Source organism: Dreissena polymorpha, chromosome 16 (assembly GCF_020536995.1).
Source record: "Dreissena polymorpha isolate Duluth1 chromosome 16, UMN_Dpol_1.0, whole genome shotgun sequence".
NCBI classification, from domain to species: Eukaryota; Metazoa; Mollusca; class Bivalvia; order Myida; family Dreissenidae; genus Dreissena; species Dreissena polymorpha.
Window position 1 is genome coordinate 2,151,960 of NC_068370.1, and position 14,698 is coordinate 2,166,657.

General features: G+C 37.1%; 1 protein-coding gene across 1 annotated transcript in view; it reads left to right on the top strand.

The window, feature by feature from the left end:
* The window catches only part of LOC127861856 (trifunctional enzyme subunit beta, mitochondrial-like), a 38,467-nt gene that overhangs the window by 7,899 nt on the left and 15,870 nt on the right, over positions 1-14,698 (top strand). Inside the window, exons 3-11 of the mRNA XM_052400572.1 lie at positions 1,028-1,157; positions 2,548-2,579; positions 3,598-3,665; positions 6,431-6,518; positions 7,328-7,518; positions 8,673-8,765; positions 9,545-9,632; positions 10,741-10,865; positions 12,057-12,184. Of these exons, the coding sequence (XP_052256532.1) occupies positions 1,028-1,157; positions 2,548-2,579; positions 3,598-3,665; positions 6,431-6,518; positions 7,328-7,518; positions 8,673-8,765; positions 9,545-9,632; positions 10,741-10,865; positions 12,057-12,184 (943 nt within the window). The remainder of the gene's footprint in view (positions 1-1,027; positions 1,158-2,547; positions 2,580-3,597; positions 3,666-6,430; positions 6,519-7,327; positions 7,519-8,672; positions 8,766-9,544; positions 9,633-10,740; positions 10,866-12,056; positions 12,185-14,698) is intronic.

Genomic DNA, 14,698 nt, shown 5'->3' on the forward strand with positions numbered 1-14,698 from the left:
CTCATACAGCTGAATTTATTAATCGGTGACATGTCGAGGTCATCCTTCAAGGTCATATACTTAAAAATGCCTATACCTTTTTAACCATTGTACATAGCATGTCGAACATTTGCCATAACTTTTGCAATATTGAACATAGCAACTTCATATTTGGCATGCATGTGTATCTCATGGAGCTGCACATTTTGAGTGGTGAAAGGTCAAGGTCATCCTTCAAGGTCAAGGTCATCCTTCAAGGTATAAGGTCAAATATATGGGTCAAAATCGCTCATTTAATATACACTACATAGCAACTTCATATTTGGCATGCTGGGGGGCATAGTGTTTCTCAAACACATTTTGTTTCTTTCTTTAATTTTATTCTTGTTTTTTACTGGAGCTTTTCAGATCAAATGTTTACATTTATCAATATAAAGCAATTAATGACAAACTTCAATACATGCCAAAATCTTTGAAAAAGTCCCTTTAAAATAAAAAATAGCAGAAAGTGTTGTCCCTGATTATCTTGTGCAACTGTACACACAACTATTATTAAGTCTGTTAATAAGTTTAGCTTGTGCTCACTGTTTTCAAATAGCAATAAAACATGCATTGTTTAGACAAATTACATAATTTATAAAACATGAATGTCACATAATCGTATTATTTGAAATAGTTTGCTGTTACATACATTTTAAATTTAGTTTTTAACTGATTAAAAGAGAGCCTTTAGTCTGTTATCCTTAAATGAAATTGAAAAAATGGGGCTTTAAGAATAACTTAATGGTCCGACATTTAGAACCTGTTGATTGGTTCATTGTGCAACTTGCACAGGCTAATCATGGACTACACTGTCTTCTCTTATTGAATTTTGTTTAAAGAAATTCTCTTCTTAACCCAAATTTAGTTTAGGCGTAAAGTGTAAAATTGTTGTTTTAAGTTAGCCTGTGTTTACTGCGCTGGTTAATTTAGAATGAAACATCACGCACATGCGTTTAGCCCCATTTTCCCAGAATGCACCACTTATAAACACTAATGTAAATTGCAGCCAAGAAGACCCTAGCCAAGCCCAATGTGCGCAATGTGGTGTTGGTGGAAGGGGTCCGTACTCCCTTCCTTATGTCGGGCACAGACTATAAGGACCTCATGCCTCACAATCTGGCAACCAAGACTCTGTCGTAAGTGAATGGACATTGGCATTCTCATATTTATCGTACCTGTTCTTCATGCAGGCTGATGGGAAATGTAATGTACTAGACAATAATTATAATAGGTGGTAATATTGCATATTGATATTGCAATAATAATAATAATAATATTGCAATTATTATAATAGGTGGTAATATTGCATATTGATCTCTTTGTCTGTTTTAGGAAATGATTTTGGAACTTGAATTTTAAGCAAACATGTAGTTAATTTGAAAAATTGTTAACTTGTTCATTCCTTGGCATGCCAGATAATTGGACAAATCAATTTCATCACACCATGGTCAGATTTTTCAAATACTATTTCGAATACTTAGTAGTTTATTACATAAATTGAGCTAGAAAGCAGAAAAGAAAATTTGTTTAAAGAATGCTTTGTTTTTCATCTCCTTAAATGATACCTTCATCATAGTAAGTAAATGTAAGATTTGGGATTTTATGTTTTAAGCGATGTCCTAGTTTCTTGATTATACAAAAATGCTATGAAGTTGACCTGTTCTATTTTCTTTATGAGCCACTTCCTGCCACAATAGGTCTTAAGCCACATGTGTCCAGTGTAGATCTAGACCAGCCTATGCAGTCTGGTCAGCAGCTACCCTGTCTGCTTATTAGAATAGCAAACCTTGCATGAAGTTGTAGCTGACAGTCTAGCTCCTCCTGAACAGACTGCAGGACTTCTCTGGCTGGTCTGGAGCTACCATGGTCGCATATGTCTTAAGTACCATTTCCCACTATGACTATTCTATATTGTTTGGTTGTATTAATGCGTGGGAAAATGTCTATGTAGTGCCTGAAATATCAGTTCATAACTGCATCAATTTTATTTTAAGCAGTGCACAATATTGTTAAATTTTTAGTGTTATGCTTTTTTATGCCCCTGGATCGAAAGATCGGGGGTATATTGTTTTTGGCCTGTCTGTCTGTCATTCATTCATTGTGTGTGTCCCAAAACTTTAACCTTGGTTAAAGTTTGATAACTTTTGCAATATTGAAGATAGAAACTTCATATTTGGCATGCATGTGTATCTCACGGAGCTGCACATTTTGAGTGGTGAAAGGTCAAGGTCTTCTTTCAACGTCAAATGTCAAATATCATTGTCTTTTTCTTTCCTAAAACTTTAACCTTTATTAAAGTTTGGTCATAATGTTTTGAATATTGAAGATAGCAACTTGATATTTGGCATGCATGTGTATCTCATGGAGCTACACATTTTGAGTGGTTAAAAGTCAAGGTCATCCTTCAAGGTCAAAGGTCAAATTTATGGCTTCAAAGCGGTGCAATAGGGGGCATTGTGTTTCTGACAAACACATCTCTTGTCTTTTGAATGAAATATATTAATTTTTTGTGTGCATATGTTGTAGGGGTCTTATCAAAAGGACAGGTGTTGATAAAGGTGGGTAGCTAATAGTTACATCATTATTAAAAAAGGGTTGCAAATACCTATTAATCCTGGCTATTCAAAAGATGAAGGAATTTTGCTTTAATTGTTAAATGCTTAATACTATGAATTTTCACTTTCCAGTTTTAAAGTTTCTTCTAATAAGGATGAATTGTTGACAGTTCTGTTTAATGACCAAATAATGTGATATTGAACCACTACATGTTTAGTTAATCTAATTGTGCCCCCCTCCAGAAGAAGCGTGGCTATATTGCTTTGCACGTTGGTTGGTCAGTCAATAGGCTGGTCAATCTCTATACCTTTTGTTTCCATGTTACATCTAGAAAATTCTTTGATCTTTAAACATGAATATTAGGATGATGGTTACTTGGGAGGAAAGTAAGATGTCAAACAATGTTATGGTCAATAGGTAAAAGGTCTAGATCACAGGGGTTTGTCAGAATACATGTTCACGATGCTTTGCCCTAAGATTAGCATTGGTAAAGTTGTTCATTGAGAAAGGACAGAAGTCTATAGGTCAACAGGTCAAAGGTTAAAGTCACAGTTTCTTGTAACAGGAAATTTATTTTTACACTTCTGTTTGATAAAGTTCAACCAACAATCATGCAAATTTATAAAAAGGTTGCATGCTGGTTACTTGGGTGGAAAGAACGACGTTATGGATTTTTAGGTCAACAGTGACAAGTTCAAGGTCACAAGGGCTTGTATCAGGAAATATGTTCATACATATTTGTATAGTGTTTACTTCTTTTGTTTTTGGGTGGAAAGTAAGACGCATATGTAGATTGAGGTCATCGGGTCAAAGGGCAAGGTCACAGGGAAATTTATCATGATCTTGGTTCCACACATAATCTTGAGACTTAATAGCACCATGTAAATTTGCATGCTGCTTAGTCTTGACAAAGAATAACCTCTTAGGATTTTCAAATCAAGAGATCTAAGGTTAAGGTCACATGGACAACTGTCCAGAAAAGTGGTGCATGCATGTTTTTACAAACGTCTCTTGTTACAGATGTCATTGACTATGTTGTGTATGGAACTGTGATTCAAGAAGTGAAGACAAGTAACATTGCCAGAGAGGTATGTTTTTCAATATAAAACTTAGTCATTCAAATGAATGGCATGAAATTGTTTATCAGTTCTAATAAGAACTGGTGTTTAGATTGTTCTGTAATAAAAGGTTGCATTGGTACGCAGTTATAATTTAAGTTGTTTCTCTTCCTTGTTTTGCTAGCCAATCAGTGCTTATTATAACTGCAGATTTAATTATGCCCCCCTTCCAAGAAGAGGGGGTATATTGTTTTGCACATGTCGGTCGGTCCGTCGGTCTGTCCACCAGTTGGTTTCCGGATGATAACTCAAGAACGCTAAGGCCTAAGATCATGAAATTTCATAGGTACATTGATCATGACTGGCAGATGACCCCTATTGATTTCCAGGTCACTAGTTCAAAGGTCAAGGTCACAGTGACTCAAAATAGTTAAATGGTTTCCAGATGATAACTCAAGAACGCTTACACCTAGGATCATGAAACTTCATAGGTACATTGATCATGACTGGCAGATGACCCCTATTGATTTTAAGGTCACTAGGTCAAAGGTCAAGGGCACAGAGACTCGAAACAGTAAAATTATTTCCAGATGATTACTCAAGAATGCTTACGCCTAGGATCATGAAACTTCATAGGAACATTGATCATGACTGGCAGCTGACCCCTATTGATGTTCAGGTCACTAGGTCAAAGGTCAAGGTCACATTGACTCGAAACAGTAAAATGGTTTCTGGATGATAACTCAAGAATGCTTACGCCTAGGACCATGAAACTTCATAGGAACATTGATCATGACATGCAGATAACCCCTATAGATTTTCAGGTCACTAGGTCAAAGGTCAAGGTCACAGTGACTCAAAATAGTAAAATGGTTTCCTGATGATAACTCAAGAATGCTTACGCCTAGGATCATGAAACTTCATAGGTACATTGATCATGACTGGCTGATGACCCCTAATAATTTTCAGGTCAATAGGTCAAAGGTCAAGGTCACAGTGACTCGAAAGAGTAAAATGGTTTCCTGATGATAACTCAAGCATAATTAGGCCTAGGATCATGAAACTTCATAGGTACATTGATCATGACTGGCAGATAACCCCTATTGATTTTCAGATCACTAGGTCAAAGGTCAAGGTCACAGTGACAACAAACTTATTCACACAATGGCTGCCACTACAACTGACAGCCCATATGGGGGGCATGCATGTTTTACTAACAGCCCTTGTTTCTAATTACAATACTGGTAGTATTAGAAAATTCATAAATACATCTTAATGCTAACTCATCATACCATATGTAGTGATTTGTAACAATTCATGGTGCATGTTTTTCTTACCATATTATCCTCTATTCCTATAACTTCGTGCAGCCCTATAAGATCGTGTACTTTTTATGACGTAAACTTCTAAGCAGCATATGAACGCACGTACCCGGAAACTGTTCACTTTTGTAACGTGAGAATTTCCACAGCCGATAAGACAACAATCATGAGAAAAAAACCAATAAATATGATATAAATTGTCTGTTTTTCTGACCTCGTTCCAAAGAAATAGCCTAAACAATGTTTAAAATCTGCACATTTCCTTCACCAGACGGCTATGTTTGTCAATGTTTTGATCGTAAAATGTTGTAAGAGTAGTTTCCCTTGGAGGCCCGTCTAGAATTTGTATTATGGACTCTGTACTTTGCATTACAATACGATTAAAGTATGCTGTATATGCGGAAAAATTTTCCCCCAAATGTTGACACGAGACCATACGTTAAGATCGTGTCCGGCCTATTGCGATAAAGGTTCTCACTGCGTCAATTTGGGATTTTGTCACAAAACAACTGTCATTAGAAGGGGTGACAGCCTTTTATGCCCCCATTGTGAATAGAATTTTATTTAGCTTTTTTCCATTAGTAAATACACTTTATCGAGACCTCTGAAAAAAGTTATCACCGTTCATCTTTCGTTTTTATGAAGACCAGTTTTGTTTAAACCATTATTTTCATTACAGTTTATTCACGAAATTCATCTAAAACAACAAATATTTAATACAAATAAACACATATTCACAAAAACATATATCGGCTATTATAAACACATCCCAGGGCTTCCCTGTGACGTCATCAAAATCGATGCACAATCTTATAGGATAATTCTGTGTGACGCAGACTACCATATACACGAATGTTTAAAGGTACGTAATTCCATTATTATTATCTGTCAACCAACATACTTCACTCGTTATTTGTTAAACAAAAGATACATCATAAAGTATATATCACGTTTATTTATTGTCTAATGATCTTTCACGAAAGATATGCCATTGAAATTTAAGGTGCACGAACTTATAGGTTTAGAGTCTAAGTGGTGTGTAACTATGGATGGTGAATGTATTTCATACCATATAATAGTGGTGTGAAACCATGGATGGTCCACGTATTCCATACCATATTTAGTTGTGTTTAACTATGGATGGTGCATGTATTCCATACCATAGTAAGCGGTGTGTTACCATGGATTGTGCATGTATTTCATACCATATTTGAAGGTGTGTAACCATGGATGGTGCATGTATTCCATACAATATTTAGTATTATATAACCATGGACCGTGCATGTATTCCAAACCATATTATGTGGTGTTTAACCATGGATGCTGCATGTATTCCATATCATATTTAGTTGTTATTAACCATTAATGTTGCATGTATTCCGTACCATATCTAGTGATGTTTAACCATGGATGGAGCATGTATTCCATACCATATTTAATGGTGTGTAACCATGGATTGTGTATCTATTTCAGGCCATGCTGAGTGCTGGTTTCAAGGATACAACTCCTGCCCATACAGTCACACAGGCGTGTATCTCTTCTAACCAGGCCATCACTACAGGTATCACTCTAATGTTAAACTAGTGTCGTCACAATGATATCAATAGTGTCTTGTTCTGATAAAACTGGGCTTAATGCATGTGCGTAAAGTGTCGTCCCAGATTAGCCTGTGCAGTCCGCTTTAATGGCATTTTTCGTTTAAAGGAAGTCCCTTTTTACCGAAAATCTAGTTTAAGCAGAAAGTGTCGTCCCTGATTAGCCTGTGCGCACTGCACAGACTATTCTGGGACGGCACTTTAAGCACATGCATTAAGCCCAATTTTCTCAGAACAAGACACAATTAGAGCCTTGTTCTGGGATATTAGTGTTGTCCCTGATGAGCGTGTGCAGTCCAATAAATAGTGATACTACGGACATGCATAAAGCCATGTTTTCCCAGGGCGTGGCACACATGTATTGTTTTACCTTCAACATCCAGTGGAGCCTTCCTGATACCTCATTTTCAGTCATTTTTTTTGCTTTATATTTTTACAGCCTGTGGCTTTTGGATTGGGAAAAATAACAGCTCAATAAACCATGGAATTTGGGAAATTGAAACATAAATCTGATGATAAAAAACATTATTGTGCATGTTAAATTGCATTTGTAAGTTTATATGATAAAGTGCTATAGAATTATCATGCTGTATTATAAACTCAATATACCAATTATTGAGTTTCTTCGAAAACGTTTGGCATCTTTTTGGGGAATTTTTGGAAAAAAATGTTAATTTTTGCCATTGGGAAACAGCCTGTAAGAGGCTGTAATTTTGGGCAAGTATAACTCTGACTATCTACACATTTTTTAGCCATATTTTACCCCTGTTTCCAGCTATTGGCCTGATAGCGGCGGGTCAGTGCGAGGCAGTGGTGGCAGGCGGGGTGGAGTTCATGTCAGACGTCCCGATACGGCACAGTCGAAAGATGAGGAAGATCATGCTTGACTCCAGCAAGGCCAAGACCACGGGCAAGAAACTGCAGCTACTGTGGAAGGCCATGTCCCCGGCTGTCTGGACCCCTGAGGTGAGTCGTAGGGTGGGGGAGTATGAGAGGCTTAGATTAATCCTTTATTATGTGAACCATACCCCTGCAAAATAAAATGTTTAGCACTCCACTGCACCTGTGTACTGGCTCCTTGCTGTTGTCTTACTGTGGGACATAGTGTTGCGAATTTGTCATGGATAATTAATTTTTAGCTCGGCTGTTTTCCAAGAAAACCCGAGGTATTGTCATAGCCAGCTCGTCCGCCGTCCGTGTCGTGCTAAACCTTAACATTGGCTCTAAAATCAAACTGCTTCCACCTACAACTTTGAAACTTCATATGTAGCTGCACCTTGATAATTTCTACACGCCACACCCATTAATTGGGTCACTAGGTCAAAGGTCAAGGTCACTGTGACCTCTAATATAAAACTTCTGACATGCTTTCATTTATTCAAAACTGCACCCACAGCATAGTGTTGGCACCCGCTTTGCGGTGCTCTTGTTTATTAATGACACTTGTTAATTTATTAACGAACCACAAAATTCCTGGCTTACGGCCCCCCTCCTTTTCCAAAAAACACATCCATATGAAATGACTGTATTAAATGACTAATTAATATGCAATATATGGTACTAACCATTAGACAGAAATGTATAGCCCTGCATTTTCTTTGTACTAGGGTTTACATATAACCAATTGGATTATGCAACCATTTGCTTTTTTTAATAATAAATATATATAAATGCATGATTGATCAATTCAAGAATTGACAACTGTCTTGAGGGGGGGGGGGGGGGCAATTAACACTACAGAGCTCATTTCACACTATGGTTCTAAGAATTACTGCGGTGTGTTTATAAATTGCGCAATGATGTAAAAAAATAAATAAAAATTCCTGACAAGCAAAAACGAACCAATTAGAGCCCTGTTCTAGGAAAACTGGTCTAAATGCATGTGCGTTAAGTGTTGTATCAGATAAGCCTGTTCAATCTGCACAGGCTAATCAAAGACAATACTTTCCACATCAACTAGATTTAGGATAAGATGAGACTTCCTTTAAATAAAAATGTCATGAAAGCAGAAAGTCTTGTCCCTGATAAGCTGTGAAGACTGCACAGGCCAATATGAGATGACCCTTTAAGCACATGCATTAACCCAAGTTTTCCCATAATATCATTATATCTGATTCCAGTTGCCTGCTGTTGCTGAGTTCTCCACCAGTGAGACAATGGGTCACTCTGCTGATAGACTGTGCACAGCCTTTGGAATTACCCGCCTGGCGCAGGTAGTGTACTGCATGTGTCTGCAAGAGCATTAGAACATGGGGACAAGGCTGAATTTATAACACAAAACTTACTGAAAAAAGATTTAACTGAGAAAAGATAAACATATAAGTACACAAATTTCCATATTGTGTGGTAGAAGATACAACAATCTCTACTTAGTTCATGAAAGCTGTAGATTTGTCATTTCCACATTCTGTTGTTCAGATGTTAAGGACATGCTGCACTTACTATATTGGCAGTGCCCTGTATAGCAGAGGTATATATTATAAACACTAGTGCAAACTACTCAACTTTGGCAGGATTTCTAGCTCTGTTTGTTGACGGCTGGACTGCAAATCTTACTGTTGATTTCATACCCAGTCATAAAACTTGTGTGGGGATTAGGTACAGAATTATATCTGCTGAAGTTATCCCTCAATCTCTGATTCAAGCATGGCACCTCTCAATACTCATTTCTGGTAAACCAGCTTATCCAGGAATTGGTTAACAAAATACCATTCTAGGACTGAAACACTGTTGACTATAGGTTTCTCCATACATTGGTTCCTGTGAGGGAAATGACACCTAATGTGCTTGTTTACTTCTCTGACTTATGTAGATTGAAGTCATGTACTTGAATATCAAACCATAAACCCAACATTTTACCTTTTATACAAACATCAAATTTGAAGAAACTGATGTTGTATGACTTGCTATGTAGACATTTGGCTGTTGAGTATATATTATTAAAATAAGTTAAATAGACTTTTAGAGGAACCAATTTTATGGGTGTTTTCAGGATGAGTTTGCCATGCGGTCCCACAAGTTCGCAGCCGATGCAATCCAGGCTGGACTGCTCACAGACGTGCTGCCATACAAAGTGCCAAGTAGGACCTCAGTTTCTAGAAAAATATGCGTTTTTTTTTGTAGTGTATTGAAGATAGAGCCCAAACTGTCTATCACACAACGAAATGTTATAACATTTTTATCAGTCCCATGCCAAATCCATGGGTCGTCTCTTATTTGCTTATTTCTGTACAGATACTTATATACTTTTCTAGCTGGAGAATTGTGATAAATACAAGAATTTTTATCTTAAATATTTCATTTTCTAGTTGAACTGTTCTTCTTCTACTTAGTGGCTGTTTTAGAATCATAAATGAAAAACTCTATACAACTAAGCAATTTTATAATAGAATGGTCTGCTTTTGATAATTAAATAATCAAGTAAGTAGGTGTTTCCTAAGCCATTCATATGAACCTTCTCTAGGGAAAGGGGGCTTAATGCATGTTTGAAGGTGTCACCCCTGATTGGTCTTCCAGTCCACAAGTTCCATTAAACAAAAAATACCATATAAGCGGAAAGTGTCCTCCGCAATAAGTCTGCAAAGGCTATTTTCTTGGAAGGCTCCTTAACCCTTTGCATGCTGGGAAATTTATCGTCTACTAAAATGTCGTCTGCTGAATTTCTACAATTAACATTTCTTCGATTTTTTTTCAAAAAATACTATCAGAATAGCAAACAGTTTGGATCCAGATGAGACGCCACGTTCTGTGGCGTCTCATCTGGATCCAAACTGTTTGCAAAGGCCTTCAAAATTTGGTTCCCGCACTGAAAGAGTTTAGCATGTGCACTAAGTCCATTTACCCCAGAGAGCGGCTAATATGTGAGTCGCATTCTGAGAAAACTGGGCATAATGCATGTGCATAAAGTGTCGTCCCAGATTAGCCTGTGCAGTCCGCATAGGGTAATCAGGGACGACACTTTCCACCTAAATTAGATTTTTGCTAAAAAGAGACTTTATTTAAACGAAAAATGTCATAAAAGTGGAAAGTGTTGTCCTTGATTAGCCTGTGCAGACTGCACAGGCTAATCTGGGACAACACTTTACGCACATGCATCATGCCCAGTTTTTCAGAACACAACTCATATGTAAACATTCCATGTGGCATAAAAGATTGTGGGCAGCACTGACTGTGTGTGTTACATTGCAGAGGTGGCTGAGTACATAACAAAGGACAATGGAGTCCGGCCTTCCTCTCTTGAACAGATGAGCAAACTGAAGCCAGCCTTCATCAAGCCTTTCGGAACTATCACAGCCGCCAATGCTTCATTCCTAGTAAGTTTACTGCTCTTTTATTAGCCCAGATGTTGTGTTTTACCCTACATGGCGGTGATGTAGTTCAGGCATTTGAGAATAAATGCACTCTTGTCAGCATTTCCAAATTTAATATTTAGCCAGCATTTTGTGTTCATGAATGTTGCACAACAATATCTGTTAATGTAAAATATTAGGTTATTGGGGGTTTAAGCATATATTATACGAAATGCAGCATTTATGAATGTTTATCACACACCTAAACATCATTTTATGTTAAAGCTGATGTGCTTTGAGGTTTAAGCACTTGAACCTGCAACCTTTTTCCTACCCTTTTAAGTACATGTACTGGTAATTTTACCATCTGCATCAAATGTAATGCATGCTATCAAAATTGCCATTTCATCATAATTATAGTTGGCTATGTGATAGCTGTAAAACCTTTAACATGTTTCTCACTACTAATGAATCATTTTAATTGCAGGGAACACATCCCCAAACCTGTGATACCTTTAGATTTGAAATCAAACGAAATGAGAAAAAAATAAAACTTAATGTGGTGTTTTTTTTTAATTTAAAAAGTCCATTAGAATTCAACTCGAGGGTTTTAATGTGACACCTTGCTTGCTATTTTTTGTTTTCAATTTTCAGAACCATATAAAGCTTATAGGTTATGGTATATCCACATTAAAATAATAGGGCTGAATACATTAAGGCAAGACAGTAGATTTTGTATATATTAAAATCATCAAATGTACCAGTCTTTGGTCAGTGAAATGTTCATGTAAATTACAAACAATTACAAAGGTTTGTTGTCTGAAACAATTTCAATCACATTTTACATTAACATTTATTAACAATTTATTTTTGCATTTTATTTTATATTTTTATTTAACTTGCAGGCTGTTCAGGTTTTATGCTTTTTGCTGCTCATCAGTACCTTAGGGTTGTAAATAAAGCCTTTAAAACTTGAATCTTGTACAAAAGGTCTTAAATTTATTTTTATTTTCAAAGGGATTTCAATAGTGTCACAATTTGTTTCTGAGTGGTTAATGGTTAAGATAGGTCATGATTGTGACCCAAGCTGATTGAGTGTTTTGTGACCCGAGCTGATTTAGTGTTTTTTTACCCACGCTGATATAGTGTTTTGTGGCCCCAGCTGATTTAGTGTTTTGTGGCCCAAGCTTATTGAGTGTTTTGTTTTCTCTCCAGACTGATGGTGCCTCTGCCTGTCTGCTGATGTCAGAAGAGAAGGCCCTCTCTCTGGGCCTCAAACCCAAGGCCTACCTCCGAGACTTTGTCTACGTCTCACAGGACCCCAAGGATCAACTGCTGCTGGGGTAGGAAAATGGGAATTGCGTAATGACATCCTAGATTAGCCTGTGCAGTCTGCACAGGCTCATCAGGGTTGACACTTTCCAACCTAGATGGAATATCACTAAGATGAGACTTCCTTTAAAAAAAGATTAATTTGAAAATGTGCGCGGACTGGGACAACTTTTTATGCCTATACACTAAGCCCCATTTTCATAGAACAAGGCTCATATCATAGCCTTTTTTAGCAACTTGTTTTATTCTGACACCAAGTGAACAAAGTTGTGATGGCTATTGGAGCCAAAAGCACCTAGTATATACAGAAGAAATTATATGCCCATGACATCTGAATATGTGAGGTGTAGAGTGTTCAAGCCTAGTATTGCAAACATACTATAGTCAGTTATCTTACTCAACTTTGTGTTTTTCTCTTTTTATACGCCCGTTTTAAAAAAACGGGACGTATTATAGTTTCACCTTGGCGGTGGGCGGGCGGGTTGGCAGGCGTTTGGGCGGGCAGCGTCCACAGCAGTTTCCGCTCTCTAATTCGAATAGATATTATCCGATCTTCACCAAACTTGGTCAGAAGTTGTATCTAGACAATATCTAGGTCAAGTTCGAATATGGGTCATGCCGGGTCAAAAACTAGGTCACAGGGTAACTTAGTGCATTTCAAGCATTTAGCATGGTGTCCGCTCTCTAATTGAAGTAGTTTTCATCCGATCTTCACCAAACTTGGTCAGAAGTTGTATCTGGACAATATCTTGGTCAAGTTCGAATAAGGGTCATGCCGGGTCAAAAACTAGGTCACGGGGTCACTAAGTGCATTCAAGCATTTAGCATGGTGACCGCTCTCTAATAGAAGTAGTTTTCATGGGATAATGGCCATACTTGGTCAGAAGTTGTATCTAGACAATATTTAGGTCAAGTTCGAATATGGGTCATGCCGGGTCAAAAACTAGGTCACAGGGTCACCTAAACCATTTTAAGCATTTAGCATGGTGTCCGCTCTCTAATTGAAGTAGTTTTCATCCGCTCTTCACCAAATTTGGTCAGAAGTTGTGTCTAGACAATATCTACATGTAGGTCAAGTTCAAATATTGGTCATGCCAGGTTAAAAACTAGGTCACGAGGTCACTGAGTGCATTTCAAGCATTTAGCATGGTGTCCGCTCTCTAATTGTAGTAGTTTTCATCAGATCTTCACCAATTTGTGCCAGAAGTTGTGTCTAGATGATATGTAGGTCAAGTTCAAATATGGGTCATGGTAAAGTTATCAAGTTGCCAAAAGCCTTAAAACGGGCGCATCTTGTGACAGTTTGGCACTCTTGTTTTTAATGTGATAAATGAACAAGTTCAATTTGGTTTTCTCATAATTTCATTGAGTTTCAAGGCGTAATCAACTCTGAGTTTGAGTAGGAATATGTGCATATACATATAGCTGAGAATTGAGATTGTGTGCTGACCAACATTCTCAATACTCAACTGAGTGGAAACTCATATCTATCTTTTGAGTTTAGCTAAAAAATTCAGAATGTTCATTATACTGGGCCCAGCTCCCTTCAATCTGTGACAGCTTAAGTTAATATCATTTCCAGACTCATTTCTGAAGACAAATATTCCTTTTTATGCCCCCTTCTTTGAAGAAGAGGGGTATATTGTTTTTGGCCTGTCTGTCATTCTGTCCCAAAACTTCAACCTTGGTTAAAGTTTGATAACTTTTGCAATATTGAAGATAGCAACTTCATATTTGGCATGCATGTGTATCTCATGAAGCTGCACATTTTGAGTGGTGAAAAGTTGTCAAGGTCAAGGTCACCCTTCAAGGTCAAATATCATTGTATTTTTCTTTCCTAAAACTTTACCCTTTGTTAAAATTTGGTCATAACCTTTTGATATTGAAGATAGCAACTTAATATTTGGCATGCATGTGTATCTCATAAAGCTGCACATTTGGAGTGGTGAAAGGTCAAGGTCATCCTTCAAAGTCAAAAGTTAAAAAATACAATCCAAGGGAAGTAATAAGCTTTTAAATAGAGATAATTTCTAAACTTTCCAAATGATATATTGAAATTTTATTTCAAAGCGGTGCTATAGGGGGCATTGTGTTTCTGACAAACACATCTCTTGTTTTTAATGCTCTCAATAACTGTATTTTATTATGCTTTCTGGGTTAAATGTTTAAATGTTTCACTGCTGATACCAGTTATGACCTTTATGAAGCTATGTTTATTTACTTGTTTATCATCAGAGGAAATAACCAAACCACAAATTTAAGGCATACCACACCTGTTAGCTCAGTTGGTACAGTGCTATTCTACAAATCTTAATAAAGTTTGTTTGATCCCTAGTCCGGTCACATAACTTATATGGAGATAGTCATGAAATTCTTACTATTCTTCCCCTACTTCTGATTTGAGTAGGTGTTGTCGGTAACTGTTATAAGTGTGTGCACTTAGAAATGATGATCAAGTCTTCCCAGGAAAAGTGTGAGTTGGTTAAATGACTGTAATTATATGATTAAAATACTGTTAAAAGGGC